The 19040-nt window shown below is 40.6% G+C and overlaps 2 protein-coding genes across 2 annotated transcripts; both read left to right on the forward strand.

Moving 5' to 3' along the window:
- Positions 1-4273: 4273 nt before the first annotated feature.
- LOC306714601 (leucine-rich melanocyte differentiation-associated protein) lies at positions 4274-16902 on the forward strand (the record flags this gene model as incomplete). The annotated part of the gene is made up of 7 exons (XM_079184647.1): positions 4274-4437; positions 5638-5829; positions 5916-5993; positions 9391-9497; positions 11283-11296; positions 11389-11505; positions 16729-16902. 7 exons carry the CDS (start codon positions 4274-4276, stop codon positions 16900-16902), a joined length of 846 nt encoding a protein of 281 aa, XP_079040773.1.
- Positions 16742-18760, forward strand: paqr9 (progestin and adipoQ receptor family member 9). The gene has a single exon (XM_079184731.1). It carries the CDS (start codon positions 17551-17553, stop codon positions 18706-18708), a length of 1158 nt encoding a protein of 385 aa, XP_079040857.1. The 5' UTR covers positions 16742-17550; the 3' UTR covers positions 18709-18760.
- Positions 18761-19040: the final 280 nt, after the last annotated feature.

Genomic DNA, 19040 nt, shown 5'->3' on the forward strand with positions numbered 1-19040 from the left:
GAAAATAATGCATTTGTGAATCAAGCAGCATCATCAGTCTCAAAAGCCCCAGAAACGAATGCAGTGAAGTTCACTCATGACAAGCAGTTTGTAAATGCAAGTTCAAAAGTTTTTGTATTAATGTAACGACAACCAAATATGTTTTTGATAACAATTTAAAATCCTTTTAAATATATATATTTGTGGACTTCTAAAACATTTATTTAAAAATAAATTGTGACTTTTTTTATATGTAGAATTTGTTAACAATCAGATATAATGATAACTGTTGTGTGTGCAACGACACATATTTTTGTGGAGAGATTTATATTATTATATTATATATATAAATATATATATATATATTTGTGAATATATATATATATATATTTGTGAATCCCTCTATTGAGACTGATCATAAAAAAAGGTTTTGCCATGATAATCTATCAGAATTCCTAAAATCTGTGAAACAAAGTCACTTTTTTCTATCTGTGAAAAAATGATCCTGGTAGAATCCTATTCCACTTGTTTGAAAGGTAAAAACAAAAAAAGGAATTTAGAAAGATTCTCCTGGCAAGAACTGTTCCAATTATTCTTTAGTCATAAACACAGGACAGAAAACAACTAAGATCAGACTTAGGAAATGGACCATCGGGTTTTTTTCTCACTTGCCTATCTGGGCTTACGTAGTATATATGTAAAGCTCAAAAGAGACTTTTAAGAAAGGTATGTAGTGTATTTTACTTATTTCAGTCAGAACCAAGGCTGTATTAAACAGGGTGCCCCTGATTCACTGTTGGTTCGTGGTACAGATACATTCTTAAATCTGCTTGTTGTTATTATTTTCTACAGCTCCTGCAACATTATAAGGCACCCTGTGTCCGAATCTTGTTTTACAGCTTTTATTATTTGATGTGCATTATCATGTGCTTGCATTGTGCATATTCTAAATTAATTTGTGTTTAATCAGATTACTGCAGCCTAATTGCCACAGTCTTCCAGCAGAGGAGTACTGCTTTGTTTCCGTGTCTACAGGCAAAATATAATGAAAATGCCATGTGTAAACTGCTATGTGTTCTTGATGGGATGCTGGGGGTGAATGGGAACACACACAATGCACAGACAGCGGTGGTGTTGGTGGGGAGGATGGGGAGGCATTGGGGCCCACCAGCGAATATTTGCCGGGGGAACTCATAAAAAGATAAGCCGGCCATGGACAGAACATCTGCATCCACTTTGTTGAAGTGTTCATTGAGAAGTCTGTGTTTCAACATGTTTCTATGAAGATTAGAAAGCTTCATTTCTTTAAAGATCTCTTCAAGCCTCATGATTTCCATTCATAAACATGTTTATTTGGCACTTTAAACGGAAAAAAAGCACCAAAATGTTTTTCAAAATAAAATAGTTGATTTGTGTAAATTAAGCTCTAATGTAATATTTTGTACAATCAGTTCATTTATTTTTTCATTTACAGAATGTGTTGAATTCCATTTAAAGGTCTCATTCAATATCTTTTAGAGAAGATCTTACAGTATGTCCTAGAAGAATGAAATCAGTGTTTGTGAAATCGTCTGTGATGTGTCACGTGTGTGTGTGTGTGTGAACATATACTCCAAAATGTCCCCCTATTCTAGAGAAAATGTAATTTTTCATTCCAATAATATGCCATCATTGGCTAATCATTGTCTATGATTAGCAATCTATCTGTCATTGCGTACAGTAAAACTATGTCATGTTGACATTTCTTCACAGTTTATAAGCCGTGTTGTGAAGATCTGGACCACAAGGTTCAGCAGCAATGTGATTATCCCCGTCATGTGATCTACAGCCGGGGGTATGAAAGAGGGCCTTTTATATGAGCTGAAAGCATTTCTCAGAAGTTTGCATGCACTGAAAAGATCGACCAGATGCTCTCCGGCTCCGTAAGTCCTGCTAAAACTGTCTATGCTGCATCTAGATTCTTATTTAAGGGTTTCACAAAGTAGCAGGACAACCTGATATATGTGTGCAGTTTAAGATCAGTGCCAACATGTTGTTATGGTATGTATACTACTGTAAAACATAAAATATGTTATTTGCAAAACCTTTGATAGTAGCATTTAGAACAGCAGTACGTTTTGAGAATTCACCAGCAGTGTTTAATGGAATAGAGTACTTTGCTGCCAGGTAACATGTTAAGTGAACTATCAGTACTTACCTCACTGTGTATCATGTGCAGGCATGCGCTATGAAAAGACAATTTAATACCAAAAACAGCGCTGCTTTGAATGATATGAATCCTAATATCTCTCTCAGCGACTATACTTACATAATATAATCCATAATATGTTTTAGAGTAAAGAGGCTTTCAGGTGACATAACACACCCTGTGGCTGCAGTTTTCAGGTCAACATGTTTTGGCCTTAGTGGCTGTGATAAGCTCATTTCTTTTCTGTGCTGTTTTTTTTTTCTTTTTGTCTTTATCATTTCTGATATATCTGAGCATTTTTGTGTTAAGACGATGTCACTATGTCAGCCGGCTAACCATATAGGCCATCACACTAGAAAAATATATGACTTGCATTCTGGTTAAAGTATCCAGGTTATCGTTACATGTGCATGACAGTTTGATTAAAAATGTCTTTTGTTTACTTTCTAATCTTTGAAATGGTAATTGACTATTTAAAAAAAGAGCTTATTGACTTTCTTTCAGAGAGATGATTGCTATCAATCTCATGACTGTGTGCTTTCGGGGAGGACCTTTCTTTTTATAGGTTCTTCCACTTTTTCTTTACATCATGTTCAGAGCAAAGGCTGCCTGAGTCTGAACAATCATTCATCACCACTTGTTAAAGAAGCCCAGTCTTGTTCTGTAGGCCACTGAGGTGTCGTTCCCTCTGGAATGACCTGGCTGACGCGCTAGCGTGGGGCGTCTAGATTACCTTTGAGGTACATGTTCACTGACCAGTTTGTTTGATGAAAGCTTGTTTATTTTCCTTTTCTTTCCACCGACATAAACACACCGGTTCGGGAAACCGTAACGCATAAAGCGGTCAAAAACCGTTTGCCCTTCCGGGGTCAAACACCTGCCAACACCAGTGAGTTACCAAAATATATAGACAGAGCACAGGACAATAATATAGCGCCACCCAATGTATACCCGGAGAATAACACCACATTTGGCTCCTACACCACTGTTATCTCTCTCCAATAGACCGCTTCTTCTTATTTGTCTCTAGGTTGAACTGCTTGTTCACGTGCTGGCTCTACAGCTCTATTCATCTCTTGTTTCTCTTTGATCCTCTGTAACGTTGCTGCAAATTACAAATGATTTGCTACAAATTGTCAAGACAGGGGGAGATTGTTAACACTGTGTAGCAACCTGCCCTGCTAGGCAATAGGTATAGTCGTATGGGCATGCGGATAAACGCGCAACGCTAAAACCAGGTATAGTTAAGACTAGGATTAAGTTTGGTTGGTGCAACCGATGTTTCTAAAGAGTGGTCTTAAAGAAGACCGACTTAGCAGTTAGGACCAGGCTTAGTAAAGATCAGGTGGTGCCACCGGCTTCTGAAGTCTGGACGTTGTTAGCCTAGCTTAGCATTAAGACTGACCAAAGCTTAAAGATACGCCAATACCAACACATCTAGTTCACTAATCAACATGTTGTGTCTCATTTTTTTAATTTGCCCAAAAATACAAATTGAAATGTAAAATCAACATATATGGGTCTAGAGGATTTGTGGTCGGTGCAGTGACTGTACACCGCTTCATAGAGTCTTGTGCAGGCCACACTCTGGGCGGATGAATACACTGTTGTTCATCAAGAACTAGCTAGCTGGAGCTTGGGACAGAGCCACATTTCAGGTATCACATAATGTGAATGTGATGTGTTTGTTACAAATTGAAGAAAGACACAAAAAAGTGTGTGTTTTTCTAGTTTAATTGCTGAACTGGTTGCACCAACACTACAGCAATATTTGTCAGATGATCTCAGTGTTACTTTCTCCAGATCGCAACGTAATATGGACCCAATCCTCCCATTAGTCTCTATTAGAACACATACGTGTCTTTAGACTAGAAAATGTGTGCTGTCATTCTGCCAGGGGTAAATTGTAAATGGAGTATAGCCTGGAGAATAAGATGTGTCATGTGTCATTTCTACTCAGCTGAAACCCAAACAGTTATTCATGTCTATTAACAGTTTATTGTTGTGCTGTTTATTAAAGGTTTGATCATGACATAATCACCTGACTTCTCTCCTAATCTCTATCAATACAAGGGAAGAGGAGCAGCTGAGTTGTTTTTCTTTGTCATGGATCATCCCACCTCCGGCCAGCACAGCCAACCCAGCCACACCTCAAGCTTTCAGTGGCTTTCTTTTGCTTACCAGAGTCTAACAGAAATCCCCTATGAAACCATTCTGCCACAGACAGACTCACTGGAGGTGCTGGACCTGAGTTACAACCTGCTGGATGAGTATCCTTTATTCCTTTAGAAGTTTAAAGACCAAACGACTGCTCAGTGATCCAGTGTTTGTTTTTTCCTGCTCTTGTTTGTGGAGATTTTCCTTATCTGAAACGACGGTCAAGGGAATGTCATTAGTTTTGCAGGTATTTATTTGGTAATGCGTATTGGACAAGTAAATATTGTTACCTGATGATTCCAATAGATTAAAAAGTTAGTGGATCACCAGAGTTATTACAATTTATCTTGAAGGGAACATGTGTGAAACATGGCAATGAAAATAAATAAAAAGAAGCATGGATGTACAAAAAAATATATATAGCGTTGGAGGCAGCACCCCATTCATTCCTATGAAAGTTGCTCAGTGGCACATGAAGGGAAAAATAAGTTTGACTTCTGAGGATTAGTTTATGTTGAAAAAACAACATGAAATTGCTGAACTCAAGGCTTCAACACTTCTCATATACAGTCTATGACGAGCACTATATAGTACTTGTAATGGGAAGTTGATACCTACGTTTTGTTTTTGCTGATTTACAGTTCCTCTTTCTCAATGTAAGTCTATAGAGAAAAGTATTTTTGGGCCCAATGGCATCACCTGAAATTGGATTTCCACCGTTTGGCCACAATATAAAATTGGCTTCAAAGACTGATGCTCTTCCTGGAGGCTTGGTTAGATGGTTGAAGGCGACTTTTCGTTTTCGGTTTGCAATCTCCTGTTCATTGGTGGATTACAGCCCTGTGTAGTCAACAATTCATAGCAAACATTACAAATATTGACAAGATATTTCAGTGTGAATCAAACTGGTTGACCGACTGACGTTGCCATCCCTAAAGCAATTTTGCGACATGGCTAAAGACACACATGAAATCTTACCATGTAGGAAGAAACAGTGTTTGACGGGACCGAGAGGTGGAGCTAATGATATTTATTTTGTCTGAGCTGTTGCTGTAAGTGGGACAAATGGAAGTTATAGATAGATATCAGATACGTTTAGAAATCCAAAAACTGTTCAGGGTGTTGCTCGTTGTGTGCGTGAACTTCTTCTTGAAGTCATAGGTTAGCCCCATATTTCTGCAACAACATATTACAGGAAACAACATATTGTTAGTAAATATGAAATCAATCACACAGATATACATTCGATGTTTATTTCCTCAGAGACTTACAAACCTGAGCAGTTTGAGTTTGCTGTGTTGTCCTTCATTCAGTCCTTATTGGAACCCGGCTCTGCTGGGCCAGCTGGAGAAGCTCAGCACTCTGATCCTGGACTGCAACAACTACACATCTCACATCAAGTTCCCCTACATGCCCAGTGTCACCACAGTGTGCATCAACAAGAACAAGATCAACAATCTGCCTGTGTTTGTGGAAGAAATCCGACGGAAGTTCCCAAACATAAAGTGAGTCTTGGATTGTGTTATTAGTATGTTAGTTCATATAAACATGATATTTATTCTTTAAGCTGCTATATTCCTTTCCAACATAGGATCCTCAGTATGATGAACAACGGGGCAGCCCCTAGCTATTTCAATGGAGGAAGTCTGACTCAGTACGAAGACTACAGGTGAGAAATGACATCCTTTTCACTACCTGCTCCAGTTTGCACAGATGTGGTCTATTTAACACAAATCAAAACCCTCTATGCATTCTTTATATTCTTTCTTTATGAAAAATAATCTTCCAGGTTTTCACTTGGTTTGGACTTGTGCTGTCTGAGATTAAAAGTTCTGATGAAGAACAAAGTATTTAGTAATAATCCATCTGCTATTTCATTTATAGTTTAGGGAAGCCAAAATAGGATAACCAATCATATCACACGACAACACAACATACACACACATACACACCAGTAGCGGGCCGTGCATTTCATACCTGGGCCTTCACTGCTGAAATACCACCTTATAACCTCATGATGGCGCCACAGCTACGTTTATTATTCGTTTCTAGGGCTGTAACATATACGTATTCGTATTAAACCGTTCGGTACAAGGCTTACAAACCGAACAACAGTACATTTGGAAAATGCAGAAGCTTAAATTGTAGAAAATATAATGTTTTCTGTGCTCACTAGGAGACAATGATCTGTGTGACCTATGAACTGGAACAAAATAAACCACAACAAAAAACAGCTGATGCTCCGCAAGTGTTCTGGGAGGCTAGGCTAACTAGCTTAATGGGAAAACAACAGCAGCAACACGCATTCTGCTACACACTCAAGGGCCATTCAGATGTAAAAAAACGAACCAGTTGAATTACCAAATGCTGATCAAATCCTCCTTTCTTTGTTGACAAAGAGTTTAATCCCACGGTTAAATCCCAACTCATAAATCTGTTTCTCTTCCAATTTCAGCCATTGAGTGTTAAAAAACAAAGCTAGGTAAAAATAATAATAATCTACACCAAGCAAAATGCAAAAAATATCATAATTTCTACCATATCTTTCAATTTGAACTTTTACTACTCCGACTGAGCCTCTGCTGTAAGTTTCGTTTCACAATAGTCACGTGTTTGCCCACTGACCAATCACAGCACACGCTGCACCTCATTGCAGAGCTGCTCCTGAAAACTGAGCTGCACGTAATGCTGACGTCCTTATAGGCCAGCTAGCAGGCTCTGGCACGTCAAAGAATACACCCAACATGTCAAACTAAAGATCTGATTGGTTGAAGACTATGACAATCAACAATATTGTCCCCATTCACTTAAAAACCTCTTGGACCCTAAGCCTTTTTTTAGGCCTTTTCTCGAAAATTGCATGCCCATACTCAAGAGACTGTAATTCTGTAACTACAAGGTCTATTTTAATAATTTTGATGTGAGAATAAAAAAAGAAAAAAGTGAGATTTGATCAGATGTGTAAATATCAGTATATATGTTACTGGTTAAGAGTAAATGAAGATGGCACACAGCTCAAATTGAAAATTTTCAGGTTCGCCTGAAAAAAAAGCACTTTTATTGTTATTATTTTCTTGAAATGAGGCCCTGGCTAGCCTAAAAACTCTCACAAATCATAGCACAACATGTTAGCAGTCTCTCTGCAAAGTCTGACTTTGCTAAAGTGAAGCAAAACAACTTTAGATAGGTTTTAGTACAGAGAGTTTAGGCGAGGTTTCCAAAATGTGCATTTGGACACATTTGGGCACCATGTGTGCCATTTGAATTTTCTCATGTACCAAACTACATATTTCACTTGTATATTACTAATGGTGTTCAATACATCCTAATACAGCAGTTTTGGGCTTTTTCTTTTTTATGCCTTTGTTTACATCAAAACAGCACAAAGGTAAGGAGTTTATGAAATATTAGCAGTGAAGCGGTTTGTTGTTCTGGTGCTTGTTTGCTCACAGCTCTGTGGTGGTTTGACTTAGAGAAATACTGAAGATATCTTTGGATTCAGTGTGTTATTGGCGTGTTTTCTGCTATTTCGGTTTTCCGTGTTAGCATTTAGCATCTTCTTATTAGCGCCTACCGGAGTTTGTGGTCGGCTCAGCAATGGCAAAAAAAGAGTGATATTGTGAACATTCTTTTAGTTGCTTATTTGAGTTTGGTTAGAATTGTGTTTGGAGTGCGTACACTGGCTTGCAGGACAGTGTAGAACAGAATCTCTTCGTTAATTTGGTATATAGCATGTATGAAGCATTAATTATATTTTATTCTGAAAAGTCCATTTTATGACATGCTCTACACTAAACTGTCTCACTCTGAACCCCAAATGGGGCTCGCTCGGATGGATTCACTTGTGAGTCTGCAGGCCTGGGGCCTCTCTTCTTACCTAGAGACACAGAGGTGAAATCTGATTGGATAAAAGCTCTACTTAAAACAAGCTGCACTGCAAGCAGAGCAACTGAGGAACACAGTAGCTGTGCAATGAGAAAATAAGATAATGGGAAAAATATTTTTATAAATTACAGTACATGTGGTGTATTTAAGAAAAATTATTAAATTATAAAATAGCTATAACTTTGTGAATCTGTTCCGACCCCGGATAAGCGGAGGAAAATGGATGGATGGATGGATATAATTATATCCATCTATCCATCCATCCATTTTCCATTATCCATTATATATATATATATATATATATATATATATATCATACAGTACAACAAATATACAATTCCAACATAGAAAACCAACAGAATACAGAAAACAGGGTACAGAATATTGTATAAGAAAAAAAGTCCCCTAATGCTCAATGTTAACTGTACAGATCCAGTTAATTAGCATTATCTACTTGGTTAACGGGCAAACCAGTGATAATGTGTCCATTACCATTTTTGTTCAAAACTAATGGACAAACTAATGGACATGGATCTTTATCTCACCAGTGAACGATGCTACAACAGATGCATCAGTGTACCCATTGATAGATTACTGAACAGGCCCCTGGCCATCACCAACTAAATGTTACTTAAGGAGACATGTACCAACAAAGAAAAGATTCAAACTGACTACAAAGAAAGATAACTACAAAGAGCAAAAGGGCAAAAATGCAAGATTCAAAATGACTTCAAAGAGACACAAAATGACTTCAAAGAGACACAAAATGACTTCAAAGAGACACAAAATGACTACAAATAGACTCAAATTTACTACAAAGAGGCATAAAATCACTACAAAGTGACAACTGTAAAGAGACTCAAAACAACAACAAAAAGAAGCTAAACTATAAAGACTATCCATCTTTATCTTTTGTAGGAGACGTGGTGGGGCGTTGTGCATGTCTGTGCCCAGTTCCCCATGGTCTCATAATCAGCCCATGAATGTACCTTTCAAGTCACAACCATACAAGCAGAAAATCTTCTTTAATATACACTGTAGCATAAGCCCTGTGCATATTCTTTATTTGTAAAACGTGTGTAATGTAATCAGACCCAATTGGGTTGTGCAAACGTTTACACTCATGTAAATTTCCCACTCTCTGTTTGTTGTTGAATTTATCCTGACCTTTGTCTCCTTAGACAGTATGTCATCAGTCAGATCCCAGGCCTAGAGATTCTGGATGACACTGAGGTCCTGGAGAAGGAGAGAATCCAGGCTAAAAAAACCTACAGGCTGCAGCAGAGCAGTCACAGCAGCAGAAAGAAGAAGGACTCATCAAAGACACACACACACACATGCAGAAAAAGCCAAATACTGTAACAAGACAATAGGAAATCACACATTCAATGCTGCATTGTCAACATTAAGATACACTGTTTCTTAATATATACAGTATAGTATATATATATATATATATATATATATATATATATACACATGCTACGTGATGTTGAGTTTATATTCAAATCAAACACCAAGCCTTATAGAACTGCACTATCAAATAAAATAAAAAACATTCTAGTTATGTTTTGTGCATCATTTTTGACACCTTTCATTCTGTGGTGTGGTCTACAAATCTGTGGATTTGAACAGTGTTTCCTCATTTAAGTTAAAGCTGCAACAGGCACAAACTGAACTATCTGTCATTAAATATTCTGATGGTATTTGCTTTTGGACAGATAAGACAATCCAAGATAAAGTTGGAGCAGTCTAGTCTTCAGCCCACATATCTCCGTTTCCCTGGGTGGGACGCTGAGGGGGAATGGAGCTGTAGCTGCATGTTTTGTAAGTGTCATCTTTGATGCCTCCACTAGGGGGAGCCAAAGTCAAACAGAAAGCACCAGTGGTTGCTACGTTTTGTTTGACTCAGCATTTCCAGCCAATGTATTGGCACAATACTCAATGTTTGGAAATAATGGTTAGCAACATGACATGATTAGCATAGCAAGTTTTGCTAACTAATATCATAAATGCATCACAGAGAGTGGCAGCTGGCCTCCCTGTCCTTGCCACTACCACCAACATCTGCTACTCAGCTACTGTATTTACATTGAAAACAGTTGAAGCGGAGGTTGCAACCGCTAGCTGTCTGAGAGCTTTTACTCCAGCAACTAATTTTTCACTTCCACAAAGTTGGGATTATTGAGAAAGACAGATTCAAAAAAAGAATAAAGAATTAAAGTGAATAAATATTAGCTGGTGCTATTACATATGTTTTAGGACAAAGTGATTTTGTTGGTCACAAATGTATACAAGCACTTTCAGTTCTACAATATACAACTAAAAAACATCCATTCAGTTTTATATCATCAGCATTGGTCAGTTTGCCTCATGCTGTGATTTCCACCATGTCGGTGTCTGTAGACCGTGTGAGCAGATGATTACGGTGTTTTCCACCAGGGCCTGCAGGTCAAGTCTATTCACTTCATCTGCACTGCAGAGACCAGCTGGCTGTGGCTGCCAGGCTCATACTGTCTATAGCTTATTCTTCCTGTGGTACAGCGCAGGTTCTTAAACCTCTTCAGGCTTCTTCACACTGTTGGCAGCTGTCACTACGGATTAACTGGTTACTTTGCTGTGGAGTAGCCAAATGGCATTCATGCATTACCTGGCAACCTGGTACTTCACTGGTCTGGATAAAGGTGTCAGTTAACTGGTTGAATTTTGAAGGAATTCATTACCCACAAATCCTGTAAAAACAGCAAAGGCTTACTTATTAGAGTCTAACAGTTTTTAATAGTTTGGACTTTCCACTTCCTGTGTTAAGTTTAAAATAGTATAAGAAGTCTAAGAAGAATAAGTTATAAAACCTCGGGGAACCACAGGTAAAACAGGCCGACTCTATTGTGAAATGTTGCCACATTGTTCCACACATCGTTTCCCTCCGGTTGACACATGCTGACTTCTATTCACATGCTTTGTTTTGTCAGAAAACCATTTTCTACTCGGTTCTTTGTAATGTCAGTGTTTTCACAGCAATTCTCTTCTCCTCTTTGTAATTGAATCTGAGTTCCTTCCTCTGCTTGTGCAGGACTCCCTGCTTCGGTACTGGATGTTCTTTCTATGCCCCGCTTCGTCTGTGTTTAAATGCATCCCTCTGAACCGCCCGGTGTAGAGAAGATTTGTACTGTGAGCAGTGTTTCCTAGAGGATGACAAGCATGAGGACCGGTGTGCCAAACTGGCCGGTTACATGGCGCGCAAGGCCCAGCTGGCAGAGCTGCTGTTCAGCTGTGCAGCAGGGAGAGGCGGACCTGTAAAATAACCTTCAATGTGTGCCTCTACAGAAAGCTGGGACTATTTCATGTCACAGCAACAAGACTTATATTAGACGTCATAGTGAGGTTGCCTGGTTTGGTACTGCTATGCCTGTAAAGGGACCAAAAACAACACCTGTGCCCACAAACCAGATCTGGCAACCTATACATAACCAACTAAATACAGTTGTTTATGTTGTGAAATATGTACATGCAAAGAATCTAAGGGTCACGTCAGCTGCAATTCCTACTGTGGCCACTGCACCAAACCTTTCATGAATTTCTTGCTGCAAACTCCACTGTTGACCTGTGAGGTCGGCAACCACTTATTTTCATTTGCCAACCAGAAGCTGTTATTACATTTACCTGACAGAGAAATGTTACTGGTTACGTTCAGAATTGACTCACAAAATATAACAACTGAAATATGATGCATTATTAATTCATTCAATATGTGAATGCAGAACTTTCACTGTGTGGTAATAATAGTTTTACTATTATTAGTTAATAATTGTACTACAGAGTTTTGAGCAGCTTTGAGCAACACTGTCGATACCAACATTCCCAGTTAGAGTAAGGGTGGAAGGGAAAGCAAGGCAGCGATTTCTTGGAGCCCAAAAGTCCCTAAATCTGCCCCATGAAAAACAAACCTGTGTCAGGGTCACTCACAGTCAGAAACATTGGTGAAATACACTTAGTGGAGGCGTATTAGTCACTTGCTTTGACATACCTCAGTTCTAAAGTAGAGCATGGCTTTAATTAGCGGAGGTATTTTGCTGGCAGTAACATCGTTAGTTACTGCCAGCAAAGTTTTAAGTCTCACAGCAGAGCAATTCATTCATGGGGGAAGAACACACCCAAGTCGCAGCTCACTCAGCGGTGAAATACACTATGATGCTGCTTCCAGTTGACTATCCGCTCATGTTGATACCAGAGAAGTGAAGAAGAGTCCGGTTGTACCGTTAGTATATCCAGCATCCAGCATCCAGCAGCAAAAGTGAGCCGGCCCACTGCAGGCGACATGCTCGAGTCTGAAGAGGCCTGAAGCCCCTCCCACTGCTGAACACTGCACTGCTAACCTGTTTATTATGTTTACTCATATTGAACTGTTCACATATGAAGCTCCAAATTCAACATGGCACTCCCTTGGGTCCCCAGCAACACACCCACCAAGTGTGAAGTAGAGCGGATGAACGGCTGTCGAGACATGCGAAGGACACACACACACACACAAACAGTACACAAATACACACAGATTAGATGTTCAAAAGTTGACTCATCAGCTGGAACAGCTTCTGTGAACTTGGACATGTTGGGACTCTGCTGCATGTTATTGCAGCGCTGCAGTTATCAGTCCATTTTAATAGTGTTACTCGTTACTGCTCTTATATTTGTCTGTGTTTCACTGCCTCCCAGGTATTCCGATGGCTTTATCTTCCTCCTCATGTACAAACATTTACCAAACGTCCAGCACCCGGTAGCGGTCAGTAACACCAGTCTTGCCGTCCCTGACCTTCAGGGAGAGTAAGGCTGCCCAGAAGAACATGCGCTACTATCATTAAATAAGACAGGTGAGATATTTGTTGATTAACTGGATCCCCATTAGCTGACGCTCTTGGCGGCTGCTGTTCTTCCTGGGTATACGTGACGTAAAACATACATTTAAAACAGTACAGTCTGAGACTGGGATGTATAGTGGGTAAATGGTAAATGGACTGTACTTATAAATCTGTTTTCTAGTCTTCCGACCTCTCAAAGCTCCACAGGAACAGCCTGCGGGAGCAACTTGGGGTTAAGTGTCTAGTATTAGAACCGACCATATACATTATGCATCCATAACTTCTTCAAAGAAGGCTCAGGAGTCTACAAAGGCAATGGAGTTCTAGTCATATGCCTTTAGGTGAGCCTTTAATCGTTTTTTAAATGACAGTTTGTTTCCACTATAAGTTATATGAGGAGGTGGGGAGTTCCAAGCTGTTTTTAACGGTAGATAACTGTGCGTTTGAGGAGGTTTGTTCTTGGGGTTGGAGGTATCCAGTGACCTAAGCTAGAATTCCCTGTGTTATGTCTGTTGCATGTTTTTGCACTTGGTTGAGGAAATATTCAGATGTCTGATTAAATACTACATTTCTGAAAAACATGGGAAAGCAATAAGGAGTTTAATTGGAACTGAGAACCATGACTGGCAGAGTATATGCTCTATTTGCTCTTATTGAGCACTCGGGTGCCAAATATGTCCGCTCAGTTTTGAACTAGTTGTAGTTTATTGATGTCTTTCTTTGCTGCCGCATATTTATGGCCGGGGGACATAAATATGTAAAGCAGCATTTTCCCCCTCTGCAAAACATGACCAGTCAAGCGACTGGACTTGCTACATATTTGTTGTCGCTGTGACAAGTCTTTGTCTTGTTTACACAGACTAACAGGCTTTTTCACATTAGTGTTGGTGAGACATCGTGCTGAAGACAGAACCAGCCCCAAGAAGTGCACAGAAGCAGGGGGACACACAGGTGCTCAAAGAGGCTCAGAGAGCTTTTAATAGTTGGACTAGAATATAATCAAGACCTTAACAATGTTCTACTGTAGCGACCCCTCCCTTCCACTCGGGGTCTGTGTCCTGTTGCTGTCTCTTTCATGTCTTTCAGGCTGTTCATCGTCAGCTGATGAGCCACACTTGAGCCTGGTGGGAGTGTCAGCTATAGACTCAGCACCTGAACACGGATCTCGGCTCTCCTTTGGCTCACACAGCTGCTGATTTGTTTAGTTTAGTTTATGTGTTCTTTGAATAAATGTGTTTATTTATCACTTTTAACTCGCCTGGTCTCCCATTTATGTTGCAGCCTTTGAGCCGGGTTGTACTACCAAAAAACAGTCAGTTCACATGTGTCCCGTGCCAAATATGAGTCTGTCTGAGGGTCTGTAATGTCTATTACGTCACAATAACTGGCTACAGGCGTGGCTCCACATCCATTCACCCTTCCGTGCTGTCAGTCGCTAATTAAAAAGGCATGTTGCCGTTCTCTCCCAGTCTGCTGCGCACGATAGAGTGTGGCCTGCTTCTCATTCTTCAGGGAAATTTGGAAAGTGGCCACTGCACCCCTCCCCATCCTGCCGAAAGTGCTGGTTCAAAGACTTCCTGACATCTGGCCACAGCAGTCATTGCTGGAGGGTGAATGGGGAAAAGGGCGGGTGGTCCTGTTTTACTGATATACAGGAAGTTTAGTTTCTTCAGAATGTAATGTTGCAAAAGAGGAGCCAATCCTCTCCAAAATAAGTCATTTTGTTTGGACAGCCAACATGCTAAATATAATTAAGACAGTGTCAATGCATTTAAAGGCCTATAAAGTGATATTGTATGAAAACCCCATGCTTGCAACGGGCTACATAAATGCATTTTACATAAAAGCCTAATTGCCCAGAGGAAATGAGCCTCTGTATCCCGTTGCTTCTATTTAGTCTGTATTAAGTATACATTTCTTTGGTCATAAATATTTCAAATAAAATGATACAAATGTGTGCATGCAGCTCTTTTTTGGCCCAGGTTTAGCCACTGCATTAGATCTGGCCTAAGATAAGATAAAATAAGATTATCTAGAGAGATAGATCACGCTAGATGAGACACTACACTTATAGTATCAAATCAAAAACAAATGTGGTAGATCAGAAAGAACATATTATAGAAAGCCATAAATCATATAAGCTTACAATAAGCTTATGAAATAAAAAAAAATGCACAAGAGACTAAACTAAAACTAGGCAACTCTTCTACATTATTAAACACACAGGGTACAGAGATATGAGGTAACACAACACTACCGAGGGTAATACTGAGATGTTGGACGTTGTAACAATACTAGTGTAATAGATCAAATGTTATGAAATAACTATTCATAGGCGCATTCCTGTTTAAATATATTGTTGGTGAGTCATAGCTCCATCATTATGAGGCTCTTTACAGTGAACGCAAAGGAAGAGAGGCTCACAGTAGTGCTCTAACAAGATTACTCGACAGGATCAAACTGCGCATTTTAAGCAGATAACGGGAACACCCTTAGCCCGGCACCGCACGGGTTACCTCCTGTCGTTTTGCAATAGTCAGCTTGCAATAGTCAGCTTCCTCGTTGTGCGTGTTAAGGACAAAACCGCAAAAATACATGAGAAGGAAAAAGGCAGAAAGGGCAAAGCTTAGAAATAGTTTCCACTGTCCGTTGAGGAGGCGCGCAGTTAATCAGAATGTGACCGGAAACTGAGTGAATTCGCCTTCAAAATAAAAGGGTAAGGTTTTCTGTCACGTTCAGGCCTGACCTTATAAGCACAGTTTTTAAATGGCATTCTTTATAATGTAAGTGACATAATTCAGAATGAAAAAAAAAATACAATAAGTGTAAGTTGACATTGGCTACCATGTAGCCGACATACTACAATATCATAGACCATCTACAACATACTAGTAGCCACCACTATGACAACATAAATAACTTATGACAAAAAAGAAATATACAATTACAAATATAAAGAATATTATAAAATGTGATAATGATGCAAACCATCAAAGAAAAGATATCAAATAGATCTCAGTACAGTTTGCTGTTGTTCTGCTGGTTTTCAGTTCTGTGGCAATGCCAGCTCTTGTCCGTGTTAATAACACCTTCTTCCAATTCTTCCATTCTTCCAAATCGGACTCCTTTTTATTTCATCTTTTTCTTTTAATAGAGGGGTTCTAACCGTTGCCGTTACATTTGATTGTAAACTCCTCTTATTTTACATATATTATTGTGCATATATTTTTTAATAAATTGTTAACAACATTCAGTGCTCCTTTGTCCTTCCTTATCATATAATTGTTGTTTGTTTTTTGTTACATCCTGAATAACTAGCCTACATTTGTAAAAGTAGGCCTAAATTCTGCATTGGCAAAACTGCAGGAATGCCAGTACAGCTGATTTGATGTAAAGGTCTTGTGAAAATGACAGAAATATCAATCACGTGCATTTAGCTTATAGGTTACTGGAAACAAGCAACATGACCTCTAAAGAGTGTTACGTCACGACCTCTGAGTTTTATTTTGAAACTCACAACCGGAACCCAGGTATTATGGCGTGCGTAGCTTGACGCTGGTACCTGTCAAACAGTCTCCCGTTCTCCTCGGTGTGTTGCTGAAATGCCGGTTGGCTTCAGACTAACAGGGCTAAAGACTCACGGAAGTGTGCTGTCTCTCACAGAATGTATTCAAACTTGACCTTGCGTCCCCGGCATACTTAACGGATTGCTCATCGGTCCCGGGGGATTTCTTCTTCTCCGCAGCGCCCTGCATTGCAACAGAATGGGAGCTGAATGAAGTGGAAGTCGGACGTGGATACAGGCTGATGGACCAGGAACAACAGGAGGAAGAGTAGCCCGCTGTATCCTGATACAGTGCTGATCGCCGGCATGACCTACTTAGCACAGAGCTTGATGGACGTGTCTTCAGGACATCTCTGCTGCTGCATGGACACATTGACACGCTGCTCAACCTTGTAACACAGTAATAAGTGACCTTCATTTGGATTTGCTGCTTCAGAACTGTCCACAACAAGACACGTGAAGTCGCTTTTGACTAAACAAACATCCACGCCGACCATATCCTATGCAAAGTAAGGGAACTAAATAAAATGCACGAAAAGCAGTGCATGCTGGATGTTTTGCTGACCTTTTGCAACGCTCACCAAGCAGGTGGCCCAGGGATTCTGGGTACTACTCTCTGCCCTGCCGTTTTCTGTCTGTCTGAGTATACACCAGCTCTGTTCTTTGGACTAGTCGACAGCTCTCGGGCCCCACAGTGGAGCCGGGATCAAAGGGCCTTAGAAGAGCAGGGCTGAAAGGTCTCTTTTAAGCCGGAGGAGCCTGCAGATGCCTTTTCTACTCATTAGCGAGAGAGTGTATGGGGATCACTTACTATGCTGTGATTAGCAATAAAGTCATCAGCCAAGCAATAAACACTGAAGTGCAGTGCAGGAAAAGACAGATTCAAATAGACATTTTTGACCGTCAGCAAACTGAACATTATGCTACTGAACTGTGGCCAGCCGGTACCTCTTCTGAGGCATACGGATGTGCCGTCACGTGTCATAGAAAACTTCATCCTGACTGGCTACCGCTTCCCAAACTACAGCCTAAGGGATTGCTTACTATCGGCATTCAGGCCCACCAATGAAACAGGCAACTTCTGGACACACTTCCTCCCAGTTTTTATTTTTTCATACTATTTTGTGGAGGTGTTTGGTTGGGAAGGTGCGCCAAATGGCGACGCCCCGTTCTTCTATCCATTGTGGAACTACTTTATTGGGGTGTTCTGTCTGTTAATGGCTAGCAGCATGGCCCACCTGCTCAACTCAATGTCTCTGGTGGTAAGAGAAGTCTGCTTCTTTGTGGATTACGGCACTATCAGTTCCTACACCGTTGGCTCATCATTGGCGTACTACTACTACATCCACCCTCGGGCAGGGATAGTAGAGACAGGAGGCCGAAATGGCTCCCATATGGACTTGAAACTTGAACCTGCAGGATCTCTTACATCATCCTATGCAATCCCAGATTTCTCTGTGTTTTTTGAGACCTTCTACATCCCGACCGCATGCGTTGTAGCAATCATTTGCGTCTTATCTTGCTGCAACACTCGCCATAGGTGGAGGCGGCATCGGTACGTCATCCGAACCTTTGTTTTCCTCCTCCCGTTCCTCGTCTCCTCCACGCCAGTCTTCTACCGCCTCCTCACTAGATCGCCTTACTCCACCACCTCCTCTTTCACGGCTTCCACCTCCACGGCCAGCTTCTTCTATCGCCACTGCCTCTGGCTGCTGGTGTCGGCCGTCTTCAACATCAGCAAGTTCCCCGAGCGGATAGCCCCGGGCCGCTTCGACATCTGGGGGCACAGCCACCAGTGGTTCCACTGTTGCACGTTTTTGTCCATCCTCGACGAACTCCACATGATCAAGACCGAGGTGAGGGCAATCCTGCTCAGCCCGACTCTGCTTTTGCCCCCTGCCATCCTCTCCCGCCTACCAGGACCTACCATAGCTTCCACCTACGGGGTGATGTTCCTCCTCCAGACCACCATCATCTCCATCATTGTGTGGTTCTCCTGGCATGCCAACAGCATCTATGGACCCGAGAGAGACCAGCTGGAAAAGGATTACCCCAAGAAATCCCTGAAATGCCACTGATCACAAAGACATTTTTATTTTTATTTATCCCAACTGTGAAGGAAGGTTTGCACACACATACAGAGCCATGCCACAAAGACAAGTAAAACAATATTTCCCTCCTAATTTCAAGTCCCTCATATGTTCCAATCCCTTCAACAGCTTTTTTTTCAAGCTTTCATGAGTGGAAATCTGGGACGATGGGAGATGAAAGGATTATATTCTGAGCTCACCGCAGGGTGGCTGTCTGGTTGAGTGGATATTGAAAGTCCTTGCCAGTTCTTTCCCCTGAGCTCATCCAGCATGTTCCAACAGGATGTCTGAGCAGTGGCGATAATAACTACCTCCAGGGA

This window comes from Pholis gunnellus, assembly GCF_910591455.1.
Source record: "Pholis gunnellus genome assembly, chromosome: 23".
Classification (NCBI taxonomy): Eukaryota; Metazoa; Chordata; class Actinopteri; order Perciformes; family Pholidae; genus Pholis; species Pholis gunnellus.